The sequence below is a fragment of the Mastigoproctus giganteus genome, chromosome 7, assembly GCF_048544385.1.
Source record: "Mastigoproctus giganteus isolate SK-2022 chromosome 7, ASM4854438v1, whole genome shotgun sequence".
Taxonomy (NCBI): domain Eukaryota; kingdom Metazoa; phylum Arthropoda; class Arachnida; order Uropygi; family Thelyphonidae; genus Mastigoproctus; species Mastigoproctus giganteus.
This window is the reverse complement of record NC_143581.1, coordinates 98,876,387-98,890,985: the sequence shown is the minus strand read 5'-3', so window position 1 is coordinate 98,890,985 and position 14,599 is coordinate 98,876,387. Positions and strand designations below refer to the sequence as shown.

At 38.8% G+C, this 14,599-nt stretch overlaps 1 protein-coding gene across 2 annotated transcripts in view; it reads right to left on the bottom strand.

The window, feature by feature from the left end:
- The window catches only part of Agps (alkyldihydroxyacetonephosphate synthase), a 467,281-nt gene that overhangs the window by 200,463 nt on the left and 252,219 nt on the right, over nt 1-14,599 (bottom strand). For both annotated transcript variants that reach the window (XM_090377792.1, XM_090377793.1), the window contains one exon: nt 6,347-6,401. In XM_090377792.1, coding sequence (XP_090233918.1) covers nt 6,347-6,401 — 55 coding nt within the window. The remainder of the gene's footprint in view (nt 1-6,346; nt 6,402-14,599) is intronic.

Genomic DNA, 14,599 nt, shown 5'->3' with positions numbered 1-14,599 from the left:
ACAGACCAGTTAGTTTAACTTCTGTTCCGGGTAAAATAATGGAGTCACTGGTTAAAGTTGCATTGCAGGATCATCTAGACAAGACTGCAGCATAATTCAGACACAGCATGGGTTTGTTAAGGGAAAGTCTTGTCTGACAAATTTGATAGGATATTATGATGTGGCTACAAAGGAACTGGATGCAAAAAATAATTTTGATATCATATATTTGGATTTCAGGAAAGCTTTTGACACTGTTGCACATGGAAGACTATTGTACAAATTGGAGCTTTTTTGTTTTTGTTTCATTTTTTTTTTAGTTGTTGGTGCATCGGCTTCTGTGGCCATAATGCACCTCCCAAGGTTTTTGCAGTACTGTGATCCAAGCCCGAGGCGGGATTCGAACCTGCGACCTTTGGGTTGCCAGGCAGGCACTTTACCCACCCAGCTAGCCTGGTCGGCACAAATTGGAGCAGAATGATATTAAGGGTAAGTTGCTACAATGGATAAAAGGATGGTTGAGTGGGAGAAGACAGAGGGTGGTAATCAATGGGTGCTGCTCTTCGTGGACTAATGTTATTAGTGGAGTCCCACAGGGTTCGGTGTTGGGTCCTCTGTTGTTTTGTATATTTATCAATGATATTGATAAAGGTATATCAGGCTTAGTGTCGAAGTTTGCAGATGATACAAAGGTTGGTAGGGTTGTTAATGACAGTAATGGCAGTGTGCTACTGCAAAAGGATCTAGATAATTTGGGCAGATGGGCTAAGAAGTGGCAACTGAAGTTTAACCTTGAAAAATGCAAAGTACTGCATATGGGTAAAAGTAACCCCAGAGAAAGTGTAGTACTACACTTAAGGTGGTAGAAAATGAAAAAGACCTGAGAGTAATTGTGCAGTCAGATATGAAGTTTTCTGAGCAATGCTGCCAGGGCAGATCATGGGGTTTTGTCAATGATATATAGGAATTTTTCTAGCAGGGAAAAGGAGGTGATTGTCCCTCTGTATAAGAGGATGGTCAGGCCACGCTTTTACTGCGTACAGGTCTGGAGGCCTCATTTTAGGAAGGATGTAGATTTGCTTGAGCAGTTCATTGCTGGAACAAACTTGAACTGGACAGGCATTTGGAGGGAATGGTGTGTGTTTTTTTTTTTTTTGGCTGACGTTGCATAAGCTCATACACTTTCTTTCTTGCATCATATGCCACTACTAGTACTACTAACCAACAATGAAGGAAAACTAAAATTCACATTGGAAACATTTTAATAGATTTTTTTTTTCAAATTTAATCTGGTTTGGTGGCAATTTACCACAAACATGCCTAGTAGACAGTTAATTAATTAATTAACTAATTAACTAATGTACAAGCTGATGCAATTGCATCATTTCTGTACATAGCCAACTACTTATGAGCTATAAATTGGCATCATTAAGTATATCTTTAAGTAAGTATGGAAGACTGCTACACAAATTGGAGCAGTGTGACATTGGAGGCAAATTGCTGCTATGGATAAAGGGGTGGTTGGGGGTGAGAAGACAGAGAGTGGTAATCAATGGACACTGCTCATCGTGGACTAATGTTATTAGTGGAGTCCTCAGGGCTCAGTGTTGGGTCCATTATTGTTTTCTGTATTTATAAATGATATTGATGATGGTATATCAAGCTTAATGTCCAAGTTTGCAGATGATACAAAGGTTGGCAGGGTTGTCAAGGACACTACTGACACTATGCTGCTGCAACAGAATCTGGAAAGGTTGAGCAGATGGGCTGAGAGGTGGCAAATGAAGTTTAACATTGACAAATGTAAAGTGCTACACATGGGAAACAGCAACCCCAGAGCAACGTATCAACTCTGTGGTACTACACTGACAGTGGTAGAGAATGAAAGGGACTTGGGGGTGGTTGTTCAGGCAGATATGAAGTTCTCTGAGCAGTGCAGACGGGCTGCAAGAGTAGCTCATGGAGTATTGTCAATGATATACAGGAATTTTTCCAGCAGGGATAAGGAGGTGATTATTCCATTGTATAAGGCAATGGTCAGGCCACACCTAGAGTACTGTATACAGGTCTGGAGGCCTCATTTCAAGAAGGATGTAGAGCTGCTGGAACGAGTACAGAGAAGGGCAACAAGATTAGTGAATGGAACAAAGGGGTGCTCTTACGAAGAAAGGCTTAAGTTTTGCAAATTACAGTGTCTGGAGACTAGGCACCAGCGAGGTGATCTGATAGAGGTGTATAAAGCCTTGAATGGTTTAAGCCTGCTCAATGCTGATGGGATTCTTCCTCTAGCTCAGAAAAATCACCTGAGAGGGCATAAATTCAAATTGAGGAAAGACAGATGTAGGATAGACGTGAGGAAATTTGCCTTTAGCCAGCGGGTGGTTGGTTGGTTGGTGGAACAGACTTCCATCCCTTGTGGTGGAGGTTGATAGCCTAAATAAGTTTAAGGCTCAGCTGGACAGGTATTTTGAACGAACAGAGGGATGAAGTGGAAGTGGGTTTTTTTTTTTTTTTTTTTTTGGCTGATGCTGCATAAGCTTGCTTTCTTGCATCAAATGCCTCTGCTAATGCTAATGCTATCTCATATTGTGAATACCTTCAAAATGAGTTGCCATGATATTGAACCACCTTGAATAAGTAACACTTCACCATAGGAGAAGACTATTGTTACTTATTCTCAGCAGATACCATCACCCACACAGCACTGTTTCGGAGCTTATTGGCTCCTCATCAGTGGGTGGGCAGATACCCTGGTGTTGCAACGATGACAACCCAGTTGCGAAGTATAAATCCACAATATGTAGGACTTGTAAGACTTTCTTTTCAATCCAAACCGTGGTTCAAATCTCATCTAAAACCATACTTTAAAAGGAAACAAAAATGCCACAGGCAGTGGAAGAAGTACAGAACTTCATCACCATACATAAAGTATAAAAGGAGCAGAGCATTGTTTCAGCTCAAAAAAATTCAGGCATACAAAAATTATTTAACGTTCAGGCTCAAGCATAATAAAAGAGCACTTTCTTCAAGAACAAGAGCTACCTTGCAGCATGACCAGACTTTGGAATGGATAAAAATCAATATGAAAACATGCAATTTTGACATCTGCACTGAAGATATGCAAAACAGATTTAAAGAATTCAATTCTTATAAACACACAGATAGTGCAACATGAAATGCTTCCTATTGTAGTTTTAAATGTTTTTCACCAACCTTATGTAGAAATAAAACACAACAAAAACGAAAACTGGAATCTTGATAACTATGTATTTATAATAAATTATATTTGCCTGTATTTACAATAAATTATATTTAACTTTACAACTAAAATATATGAAATATACATATAAAATATACATTAAAATATACTAGGTTAAGAACAATAAAATACATTAAAATATACTAAATTAAAAGCGATAAAACCATAACTTTCGAAGGCTCCTGCCTTCTTCTTCAAAGGTATTTTCTTTGTTCTGCGGTGCGTCTTTAAATACCAGTAGGTTCACGGTACTCATCACGTGTTTCATTCCCACGTGTTCTGTTCTCTTGTGTTATGGAATCGGAAGTGGCTCGAGAGTGGGTCATGTGGAACCGTTCATCCCTTCTGAGGATAGTAGCCTCAAAGAGGGGATGGATCCGCGTTCCTCTATCTCTATTAATGTTCACTGTGGAACAGATCCGCAAACTCTCGAGCCACTTGCGGTGCCAGAACTTAGAACTTATGCACCCGATCGGTGATGATAGCATCGTCCGGGGAGATCTTTCAACTTGTAAACAAGAATAGAGTTCAGAAAATTATTAACCAATTATGAATTGATAGTAGTGAAGGCCCTGACGGCATCCCTAGTTTTATTATTAAAATGTCCAGTGCATTCATCATTGATTCTTTAGTTCATATTATTTCCAGGTGCATCTCCCAGCCATTCCTTCCAAGACTATGGAAGACTTTTAGAATTACCCTGATTCCAAAACAGGCTAGTAGTAATAACCATATAGGGAATCGTCCAATTGCTGTATCATCAATAATCGCTAAAATTATTGACAAGTTCATGCTGCCATCTTCAGGATGCAATCTTCACTAATGCACCTGTCAACATGCATTTTGGTCATACAGGACGCTCCACAACAACAAGCCTAGCTGACACCATTGTGCACATCCAAACTGTGTTTCAGGATAAAGCACAAAGCGATGTCTTTTACTTAGACATCAAAGGTGCTTTCGACAACAATGATCACAAGAAAGCCATTGAAATACAGAAAAATCATTTCCTCATTGACACAATGGTTATATCCTATCTACAGTACAGCCTAAATCATAGAAATGTCATCTTCCCCACTAATACTGATAGCATTCTTGTCACAACAGAAATTCCTCAAGGAGGTGTTCTCTCCAGTATTATATTTTCAGCATCTCTACAACCACTTCTACAAGAAAATGCAAATCTGCTGGCAAATCTGATGATTTAAAGTTGTTTATTATTTCCAAATCCTGTGATAACATTTCCAAGGTTAGCCATGATGCGAATTTACAGATGTGCGGAATCAAATATCTGAAAAATCTCAATCTGACTATAAATACAAACAAATCTACTCAAATAACTTATTCCTTACAGACACAACCAAACCACATAGAAATTAAAATTGCAAATGTTCCAATTCCCAACGTATATGCTCACAGAGACCGAGGAGTTGTTTTTGACAAAAATCTTTCATTTAATTCTCACTATGTATATGTTGCTAAAAAAATTCAAAAATCAAAATGGCTGATCAAGCAAGAAACAGCAGCAATTCAAGACAGAAAAACAGTCATAAACCATGTTCAGAGATGCATTTTTCCCATTCTGTCTTATGCCTCTGAAATCTGGCCTGGCACTCCTCAAGTTACTGTCAAAAAATTCCTTGACCTAGAATATTGGGTTCTTAGATGGCTGAACAATAAACTTCGTTTTCCCCATACAATATCCACTCAACAACTTTATAAAAACTTAAAAACAAAGCCTCTGCAAGAGATGATCAACGAGTCTGCAGTCATGCTTCTTGCAAAGTTAATTACGTCTGCAACCAATTCACCAAACCTAGCCAACATAATAGCTCCCACCAACAGAGAAAACTCAAGAAACCAACAACAATTCAAATCCAAACTCTCCAGACTAAAACAAATGGACAGGATGTTCCCCAATGCATCCCTTCACCTCATTAATTATCACAACATTGATTGTAAGAGGTTGCTCAACTCTGAAGCCTACAGGAGTCTCATTTCCAAACAAATTATGAGAAATACAAACAGCTGCCTGCCTGCAACTCAGTAACTGCATCCGAGAGCCAAAAGTGATGTTCTGCAATATATATTTTTGATCATTATAATTCATATTCGTTGTTAATGTATATATAGAATATGCTATGTATTTTTTTTATATATATTTGTCTCCTTTGTACTGAATTCATGCCCCTAGCCTAGTGCTGTGATGGGCTTGCTGTAGTTGCAATAAATAATATTTATTTAATATGAGAGATACCTGATGGTGTAGAGTAATTTAGATTATGATATAGTTTAGGGCTAAAGCCTCAGGTTACGTAAAGAGTTTAACGAATATACAAGTTAGTGCAATTGCATCATTTTTGTACATAGCCAACTACTTAAGTAGTTATAAATTGGCTTGTTGTTTGAGAATTTTTTTAGGTGCATGGGCGTCTATGGCCATGTGCGCCATATAAATTGGCATCATCCACAATATGAGATAAACTTAATGATGCCAATGTATAACTACTTAAGTAGTTGGCTATGTACAGAAATGATGCAATTGCGCTAACTTGTATGTTAGTTAAACTCTTTACATAACCTAAGGCTTTAGCCCTGACCTGTATCGTAATCTGAATTACTCCACGCCATCAGACATTTCTCATATTGGAGATTTATACTTCACAACTGGGTTGTCATCATTGCAACACCAGGGTACCTGCCCACCCACTGATGAGGAGCCAATAAGCTCCGAAACGGTGCTGTATATGGTTGATGGTATCCGCTGAGAATTAGTAACAATAGTCTTCTCCTATGGAGAAGCATTACTTATTCAAGGTGGTGCAATATCATGGCAACTCGTTGTGAAGGTATTAACAATACGAGATATACTTGATGATGCCAATTTATAACTACTTAAGTAGTTGCACTAACTTGTACATTAGTTACTCTTTATGTAACCTGAAGCTTTAGCCCTAAACTATATCGTAATCTTAATTAACTCTATTTTTTAAAATTTTATTTCCTTAAAATTTCTCAGTTAATCAATGACTTTATAAAATTGAAGAAATCACCTTCAATTACTTTCAACTTTATATTTTAATAATGAAGAGGAAATAATGATCTTACCTTCTGATCCCAAAATGAAATGATGTATGTCAGGACCACTTGATATTCTTGGAACCTAAGGATGAATTTCAAATTTCCTGATTCTATTATCATTTTCTCACATCAAAAATACAGAAACTGAATAATAAAACATGACACAGCTAAATGTGGGTTGGTTGGTTAGATATAATTTTCCTTCACTAAACCTGTGAATATATATACAGTACTATCAAAAATACTGTAACAAAGGTTTTTTGTAATAGCTAATGTAAAAGAAATAGAAAGTTGTTATCATTTAAAGAATTTGCTTACTGATATCAAGAAAAAAAATTCAGATTTTATTTCAAGCTGCCAATCCTAGTCTTTATACAGGCCTTCAATCTACCAAATCACACATCTATTACAATAGATGGTGTCTGCTGCTCTGACTGCAAACTGCTTCAGACCACCAATATTAGGCTGTCTTTTAGAGCACATCATGGATCTCAAAATTTGACTGTGATTTGTAGTTCATAGGTTGCAAGGTATCAAATAGATTTTAGTAAAGCAAAGATACCGTAACCAAGCAAAGAAAGCAATGTCCTTACCGGGAGCAGACAGAGATTCACACCACTCACTTGTGAAGATGACTGTGGAACTAAAATTGAAGCGCATAAACAAAAGAAACCTGTTCATGAGATGGAACACTGAGAAACTTGGAGAGGAGAGAACAAAAAAAAATATTTCAAGAACTGACCAATGATATTGCCCCTGAGGAGACAATGAACAATTTAGAGCAAAACAAGTATTTAATCAAGGAGATGACATGTAAAACTGCAATGGAGGCAATGAGGAAGAATGGAAAAATTAGGAGGATGCATTGGATCACTGATCACTGCAGAAAATGGATGAGAGGAGAAGACTGAAAGGTTGAAATAATGAAGATGATCAAAGGAACTATCAAAGATTGAAGAATGAAACTGATAAAGAATGTAGGAAGGCAAAAGAACAGTGGTGGGTACAGAACTGTCAGGAGACTGAAATACTAGAACAGGGATGGATGGACTTGGCACACAGAAAAATCGGCGTTAACGAGAAAGTTCAGTGGAACACAAATGAGAGCAAAAAGGGACGAAAAGGGAATGACAGTACTGAATTTCAAAGAACAAAGGAAATCTGGAGGATATATGTGGAAGAATTCTATGATGACTCAAGCACATACACATGGAAGGATACAGCTTTAGAAGAACAAGACAACACGGAGTAAGAAATATCTAAAGAAGAATTCAATGCAGCCCTAAAGTCTCTAGCAATAACAAAGCAGGAGGAATCAACAACATAACGACAGGGCTTTTAAAATACAGTGGACAAAATATGAAGAAATCTATTTGAATTGATAAAGTTGTTCAGGGAAGAACAGTGGTCAGAGGAATTCTGCACATCAATCATAATCCCAATACTCAAAAAGATAACACCAACAGTACACCAAGACTTATTACTCATACGTTCAAGATTCTGCCGAAAGTTATTAAAGTCCATATTGAGAAACATGCTGAGCAATATCTGGATGACTTATAATGCGGCTTTCGCAGCGGCAGTCAACGAGAGAGATGATATCGGAACTTTGAGAGTGTTGGGAGAGCAAATGTATAAAAAGGGAAGTAACCTTTAAGTGTGTTTGCATTAGCATTCGTAGAGGCAAATGATGCAGGAAAGCAAGCTTATACGGCATCAGCCAAAAAAAAAAAAAAAAATCTCATTTCACACGACCATCAAGCTCTAAAACATTGTCCAGTCGTTCCTTGAATTTATTTAAGCTATCAAATTCCACAATGACAGATGGAAGTTTGTTCCAGAAACAAACAACCCGCTGGCTAAAGGCCAATTTCCAAACATCTGTTCTTCAACTGTCCTTCCTCAATTTTGAATTTATCCCTCCTAATGTTCGTAATCTGAGCAAGAGGAAGAATCTCATCAACATTGACCAAATTTCAACCCATTCTAGGCCTATATCTCAATTAGATCTAATAGCAGGATGACTAGACTCCAGATGATGAAAATTGAAGAACTTAAGCCTTACTTGGTAAAAGACCACATTGTTCCCCTCACCAAGGCATGGCCTGACCATTGCCTTATACAAAGGAATAATCAGCGAATCTTTTCCCTACTAGCAAAATTCCTGTATATCATTACCTGACCCATGACCTGCTCTGGCAGCCTGTCTGTACTGCATATCTGACTGCACAATCACCCCCAGGCAAATTCATTTACCACTTTGAAGTGGCATATTAATTTGCCACTATTCAGCACATCTCCCCAACTTTTCTAGATCCTGTTGCAGTAGCATACTGTCATTAACAACCCTGTCAACTTTTGTATCATCTGCAAACTTGGAAATTAAGCACGATATACCTTCATCAATATCACTGACAAATATATAAAACAACAATGGACCCGACACTGAACCCTGGAGAATTCCACTAATAACATTAGCCCACGAAGAGCCGTGTATTAATTACAACTCTATCTTCTCCCAGTCAACCATCCTTTTAACCATTGTAGAAACTCCCCTTACTACCATACAGCTCCAATTTGTACAGTAGTCTCTTCTTGTGCAACAGTATCAAACACTTTCCTGAAATCCAAGTATATCATATTAAAATTATTTTTTGCATCCAGTTCCTCTGTGAACACGTTATCGAATCAAATTGGTCAGATAAGACTTCCCTTAACAAAACCAAGCTGTGTCTGAATTATTACTGCCATCTTGTCTAGATGATCCTGCGATGCTTCCTTAACCAGTGACCACATTATTTTCCCTAGAACAGAAGTTAAACTAACAGGTCTGTAATTACTTGTTTCATTCTTTCATCCCCTTTTGTGAATTGCGGATACATTTGCACATCTCCATTCCGCAGGGACCACCCGAATCCGAGGACACCCTCATAATTATGGCGAAAGTTTTGCTTACTTCCTTTGCCGTCTCCTTTAATATAACTGGATAGATGTCATCGACCCCAGGTGCCTTTCTTAGATTTAACTTCAACAATTTCTCCTCCACTTTCCTCTCAGTTATTACAAAATTATTAAGTTTCCTTTTGGAGTTTAATTAACTTCTGTCCTCCACTTCACTAAATTACTCATGTGTGAATGTAGATTCAAAATATTCATTCAGTTTGTCAGCTATCTGAGCAGTCGAATCATCAACAGTATCAGGTTGATCCAACAAGTAGATCAACCTGATTCATCCCTTTCCTTCTAGAGTTTATATAAGTAAAGAAGTCTTTGCTGTTATTGTTTGCATCCTTAGCCAAAGATTTCTCGTAATATGCCTTGAACCATGATCATCCACTCAAAGAGTATATGTTACTCACCTGGAGTCATAAAGCTCTCAGCTGCTCAATGCCAGAGCTTTCACTTAATCATCAAGCAACACAGCTGCAACCTTCAAGGCAGAATGCACTGGTCCCACAGGAGCTAGTTATTTTCAGTGACTGTATTGTCAGGGAGACGGGAAATATATTGTGCAAAATGGATAGGTAGAATAGGACCAGGGTATGTCTGCCAGGGACAAAAGTTGATGACATTGTAGAGAAGATATCATCTTTTAAGGGCACAGAGGGTGATACCATTGTACACTAATGACATTAAGAGTAGGAGGTCAGCAGACATACTTAACAAGTAAGGGGGCATATCAAGGGGCCATTTCATGGGGCCCATCAAGCTCTGAGCTGTTCACATCAATGTCAGAGCTTGCAGCTGAATATCAGGCAACACAGCAGAATGTGCTGGTCCTACAGCAACTAGTTGTTGTTGGTGACTCTATTGTCAGGGAAATGGGAAATATATTGTGCAAGCAGGATAGGTGGAGCAGGACCAGGGTATGTCTGCCAGAGCAAAGGTTGATGATGTTGTAGAGCAGATATCTTTTAAGGACACAAAAGGTGATATTGTTGTACACATTCGGAAAAATGATATTAAGAGAAGGCGACAGGCGTAATTACTTAACAAGTACAGTCAATGTTGAAATAAAGCCGTTAGTTAGGGTTAAATTTGAAAGTGTCTGCAATTCTGCACAGACAAGATAGGAAGAGTATATAATGAGAGCCTTGTCAAACAATTTGGTCCTGGAGAGATTTCGCAAGGCTCAAGGGGTAGAATTTTTCTCAGCCTGGTCTGTGTTTGTCAACAGGAGAGACTGCATCTACAGGGATGAGATACACTTAAATAGAAAGGTTGCAAGAATATTTGCTGATGCTATTGAAGCAGTGTTAGGTTGGTTAGAAAACTGATAGCTTGGGGATAATACATGGAGTAATAGATTAACAGTAGCCGCTGGCAGAAGTGAAAGTGATTCTTGTACTGCTTCTATTGGAATGAGCAGCAGGTTGGAAAACAAGGTGTAAGGGGATTTCAGAGACTGCTGGGAGTCATAGCGGAACAAGTAAATAGACGGGCTGTGTTAAGGTAGCTAAGAATAAGAACAGGTATATGTATATTTGCTTGTACATGAATGCTAGGAGTTAGGTAAATAAATTTAATGAATTTCAGGTGTTGGTTGGAACATCAAAGGCAGATATTGTTGGAATATCAGAGATGTGGTGTCACACAGATATAAGGAATACAAAATTGGAATTTGGGAAGTAATCCAAGGGTATAATGTACAGGAAGTACAGACAGGATAGGAAGGGAGGAGGGGTTATGCTACTAGTTAAGAAACACGAAGTTTAAGGAAGAGGAGCCAGTTGACATGGGTGGACAGTGCAGCGTCGAGTCAGTTTGGTGTGACATAAACACTGGGAAAGCAAAATTGAGAGTAGGGGTATGTAATAGGCCAAATAACTCTGATGGGTATAATGAACAACTGAACAGAGAAATAAAGTGGGCCAGTAAATCAGATTGTCTTATAATGGGGGATTTCAATTTCCAAGACATTGACTAGAATTTGAGTTGGTCACTCAGACACTAGCTAGGCTTTTGTGGATTTAATGGATGATTGTTTTCCAAATCAGAATGTTCTTGATCTGATTATAAGTAGTGATTCTTCATGCATTAAGAATCTGCAGATAAAGAAACCACTTGGTGGCAGTGATCACAGTGTGCTGAAGTGGGATTTACTCAAAGAGGCTTATTTGTTATTTGTTTTTTTTTTAGGAGCATTAGCAATTAAGGCCATATTGCTCCGGGATATGCGCTGGTCATTCCCTGACCTTTCCGAATCCTACATATTTGGTGGTCACAGGCTCGAACCCTGGTTTAATCAATAAGCGTGTGCTACGCACTGCTGCTCCTGCCCACGGGGCTACAGAGGTGCCCACTCAAAGAGGCAACTGCCATCAGGGGTAAAGGGAATCTGCTTTCGTAAAGGTGACTACGGCGGTACTGAGACAGTTTTTAAATTCTATACAGTCATGTTATTGTTGTTTGGTTTTTAGGAGCATTAGCAACTAAGGCCATATTGTTCTGGGGATATGCGGTGGTCGTGGTCTGACCTTTCCTCATCATCTTCGAATCCGTGACCACCAAATGGTGGTCACGGGTTCGAAACCCAGTCTAATCAAGAAGAGTGTGCTACACACTGCTGCTCCTGCCCACCTGGCTCTATACAGTGAGACCAACAGCAAATTCTAAATGGAAAACAGATGAACTAATGAGACGTGCCAGAGAAGCAAAATGCATGGGATATATATAAATTAACAGGTGACACAGAAGCCTATGGTAGATATAAGCTGGTCAGTAATCTAATCACAACGAAAGTTTGGCAGGCAAAATACAGATTACAAGAAATCTTTGCTAAAGGATACAAAGAAAAACAGAGTTCTTCAGTTATGTAAACTCTAGAAACAAAGGGATGAATCAGATTGGTCCACATGATATCGATTGTTCAACTGTTGATGATCCTGCTCAGGTAGCTAACAAACTAAATCAGTATTTTGCACCCACATTTACACATTAGGAGTTATTCAGGGGTGGGGGAGAGAATGCCAGAGGTGTATTAAACTCTGGCAGTCAGCTAAATGATTTTGTAATACCTCAGAGCAAAGTGGAGAAGAAATTGAAGATAAACATAAGAAAGGCACCTGGAGTGGATGGGATCTATCAAGCTGTATTAAAGGAGGCAGCAAAGAAAGTAAGCAAACCCTTAGCCATAATTATTAGAACTTCCTTAGAGTCGGGGGAAGTACCCATGGGCTGGAGATGTGCAAATGTGACCCTGATTCATAAAGAAGGATCAAAGGGTAACACAAGTAATTACAGATCTGTTAGTTTAACTTGTGATCCAGGTAAATTAATGGAGGCTCTAATTAAAGAAGCATTGCAGGATCATCTAAACGAGACTTCAGTTATAGTTCAGACACAGCATGGGTTTGTTAAGAGGAAGTCTTGTCTGACAAATTTGATTGGATATTATGATGTGGTCACAAAGGAATTGGATGCAAAGAATAATTTTGATATCATATACTTGAATTTTAGGAAAGCTTTTGATACTGAGGCACATGGAAGACTATATGAGGCACATGGATAGACTTATATAGAAAGTGTACAAGAATATTTACTCATGCTATTGAGGCAGTGTTAGGGAGGCCAGAAAACTGCTAGCTTGGGGGAATTCACAGACTAATAGATTAATGGTAGCCATAGGGAGAGGTAAAAAATGATTCTTGCTCGTTTTCTTTTGGAATGAGCAGCAGCCTGCAAAGTGAGGTACTGGGGAATTCAAGGGCTGCTGGGAGTCATCATGGAACAAGTTGTATTGTTATTTGTTGTTATTTGGTTTTTAGGAGCATTAGCAACTAAGGCCATATTGCTCCGGGATATGCGCTGGTCATTCCCTGAATGACCTTTCCGCATCCTCCGTATTTGGTGGTGACGGCCTTCTTGATTAGACGGCCCCGGTCTAATCAAGAAGCGTGTGCTACGCACTGCTGCTCCCTCCCACCTGGCTACGGAGGCGCCATGGAACAAGTAAATACATTGGTTGTGTTAGGGTACACAACTTCATCTTAATCTTAGAATACACCTATTCTAAGATTAAGAATAGGTGTATGTGTACTTGCATGTACACTAATGCTAGAAGTATAGTAAATAAATTTGATGAATTTGAAGTGCTGGTCAAGACATCAAAATCAGATATCGTTGGGATATCAGAGACGTGGTGCCACACGGATATAAGCAGCGCATAATTGGAATTTGGGGAGTACGATGAGTTTGTTTGTTATTTGGTTTTTAGAAGCATTAGCAACTAAGGCCATATTGCTCAGGGATATGCGGTGGTCATTTCCTGACCTTTCCGCATCCTCCGTATTTGGTGGTGACGGGCTCGAACCCCAGTCTAATCAAGAAGCATGTGCTACGCACTGCTGCTCTTTCCCACCTGGCTACGGAGGCACCTAGTAGTAGTACGATGAGAACAGAAAGTATAGACAGGACAGTAAGGGAGGAGAGGTTATGCTGTTAGTTAAGAAACACAGAAAATCTAAGGAAGTGCATCCAATTGTCCACCATTGTTTACACTGGGAAAGGGAAAATGAGAGTTGGTGTGTGTTATAGGCCTAATGAGTACGATGAGTATAATGAGCAATTGTGCAGATAAATAGATTAGGCCAGTAAATCAGAATGTCTTATAATGGGAAATTTTAACTTTCCAGATATTGACTGGAACTTGTAGGTTGGTCACTCGCCCACTAGCAAGACTTTTGTGGATTTATTGGATGACTGTTTTCTTCATAAACATGTTCAAGAGGAAACCAGATGGAGTAATACTCTTGATCTGATTATCAGCAGTGATTCTTCATGCATTGAGAATCTGGAGATAAACGAACCACTAGGTGGTAGTGATCACAGTGTACTGATGTGGGATTTACTAAAAAATGAAACTACCATCAGGGGAAAGGGGAAGGGTTTTTGTCAAGGTGATTACAGGGGTCTCATAGATTTTTTAAATTCTATGCAGTGGGATCAACTGAAAATGTTACCAATGGTGAATTCTAAATGGGAAGCCTTCAGGGACTTAATCTTAAAGGAAACTGTGTTTTCATACAAACTAAGAAATAATGTTTAGGGTTTAGGTCTAAATGGATATCAGATGAATTAATGCAACTTGTGGCAGAGAAGAAAAATGCATGGGATGCATATAAATTATCAGGCAACACAGAAGCGTATGGCAGATATTAGCTGGTCTGTAATCAAGTCTCAAACTAAGTTAGGCAGGCGAAGGCGGATTAAGAGAAATTTTTGGCAAAGGAAGCAAAAAAAAACAGCAAAGCGCTCTTTACTTATGTAAACTCTAGAAGG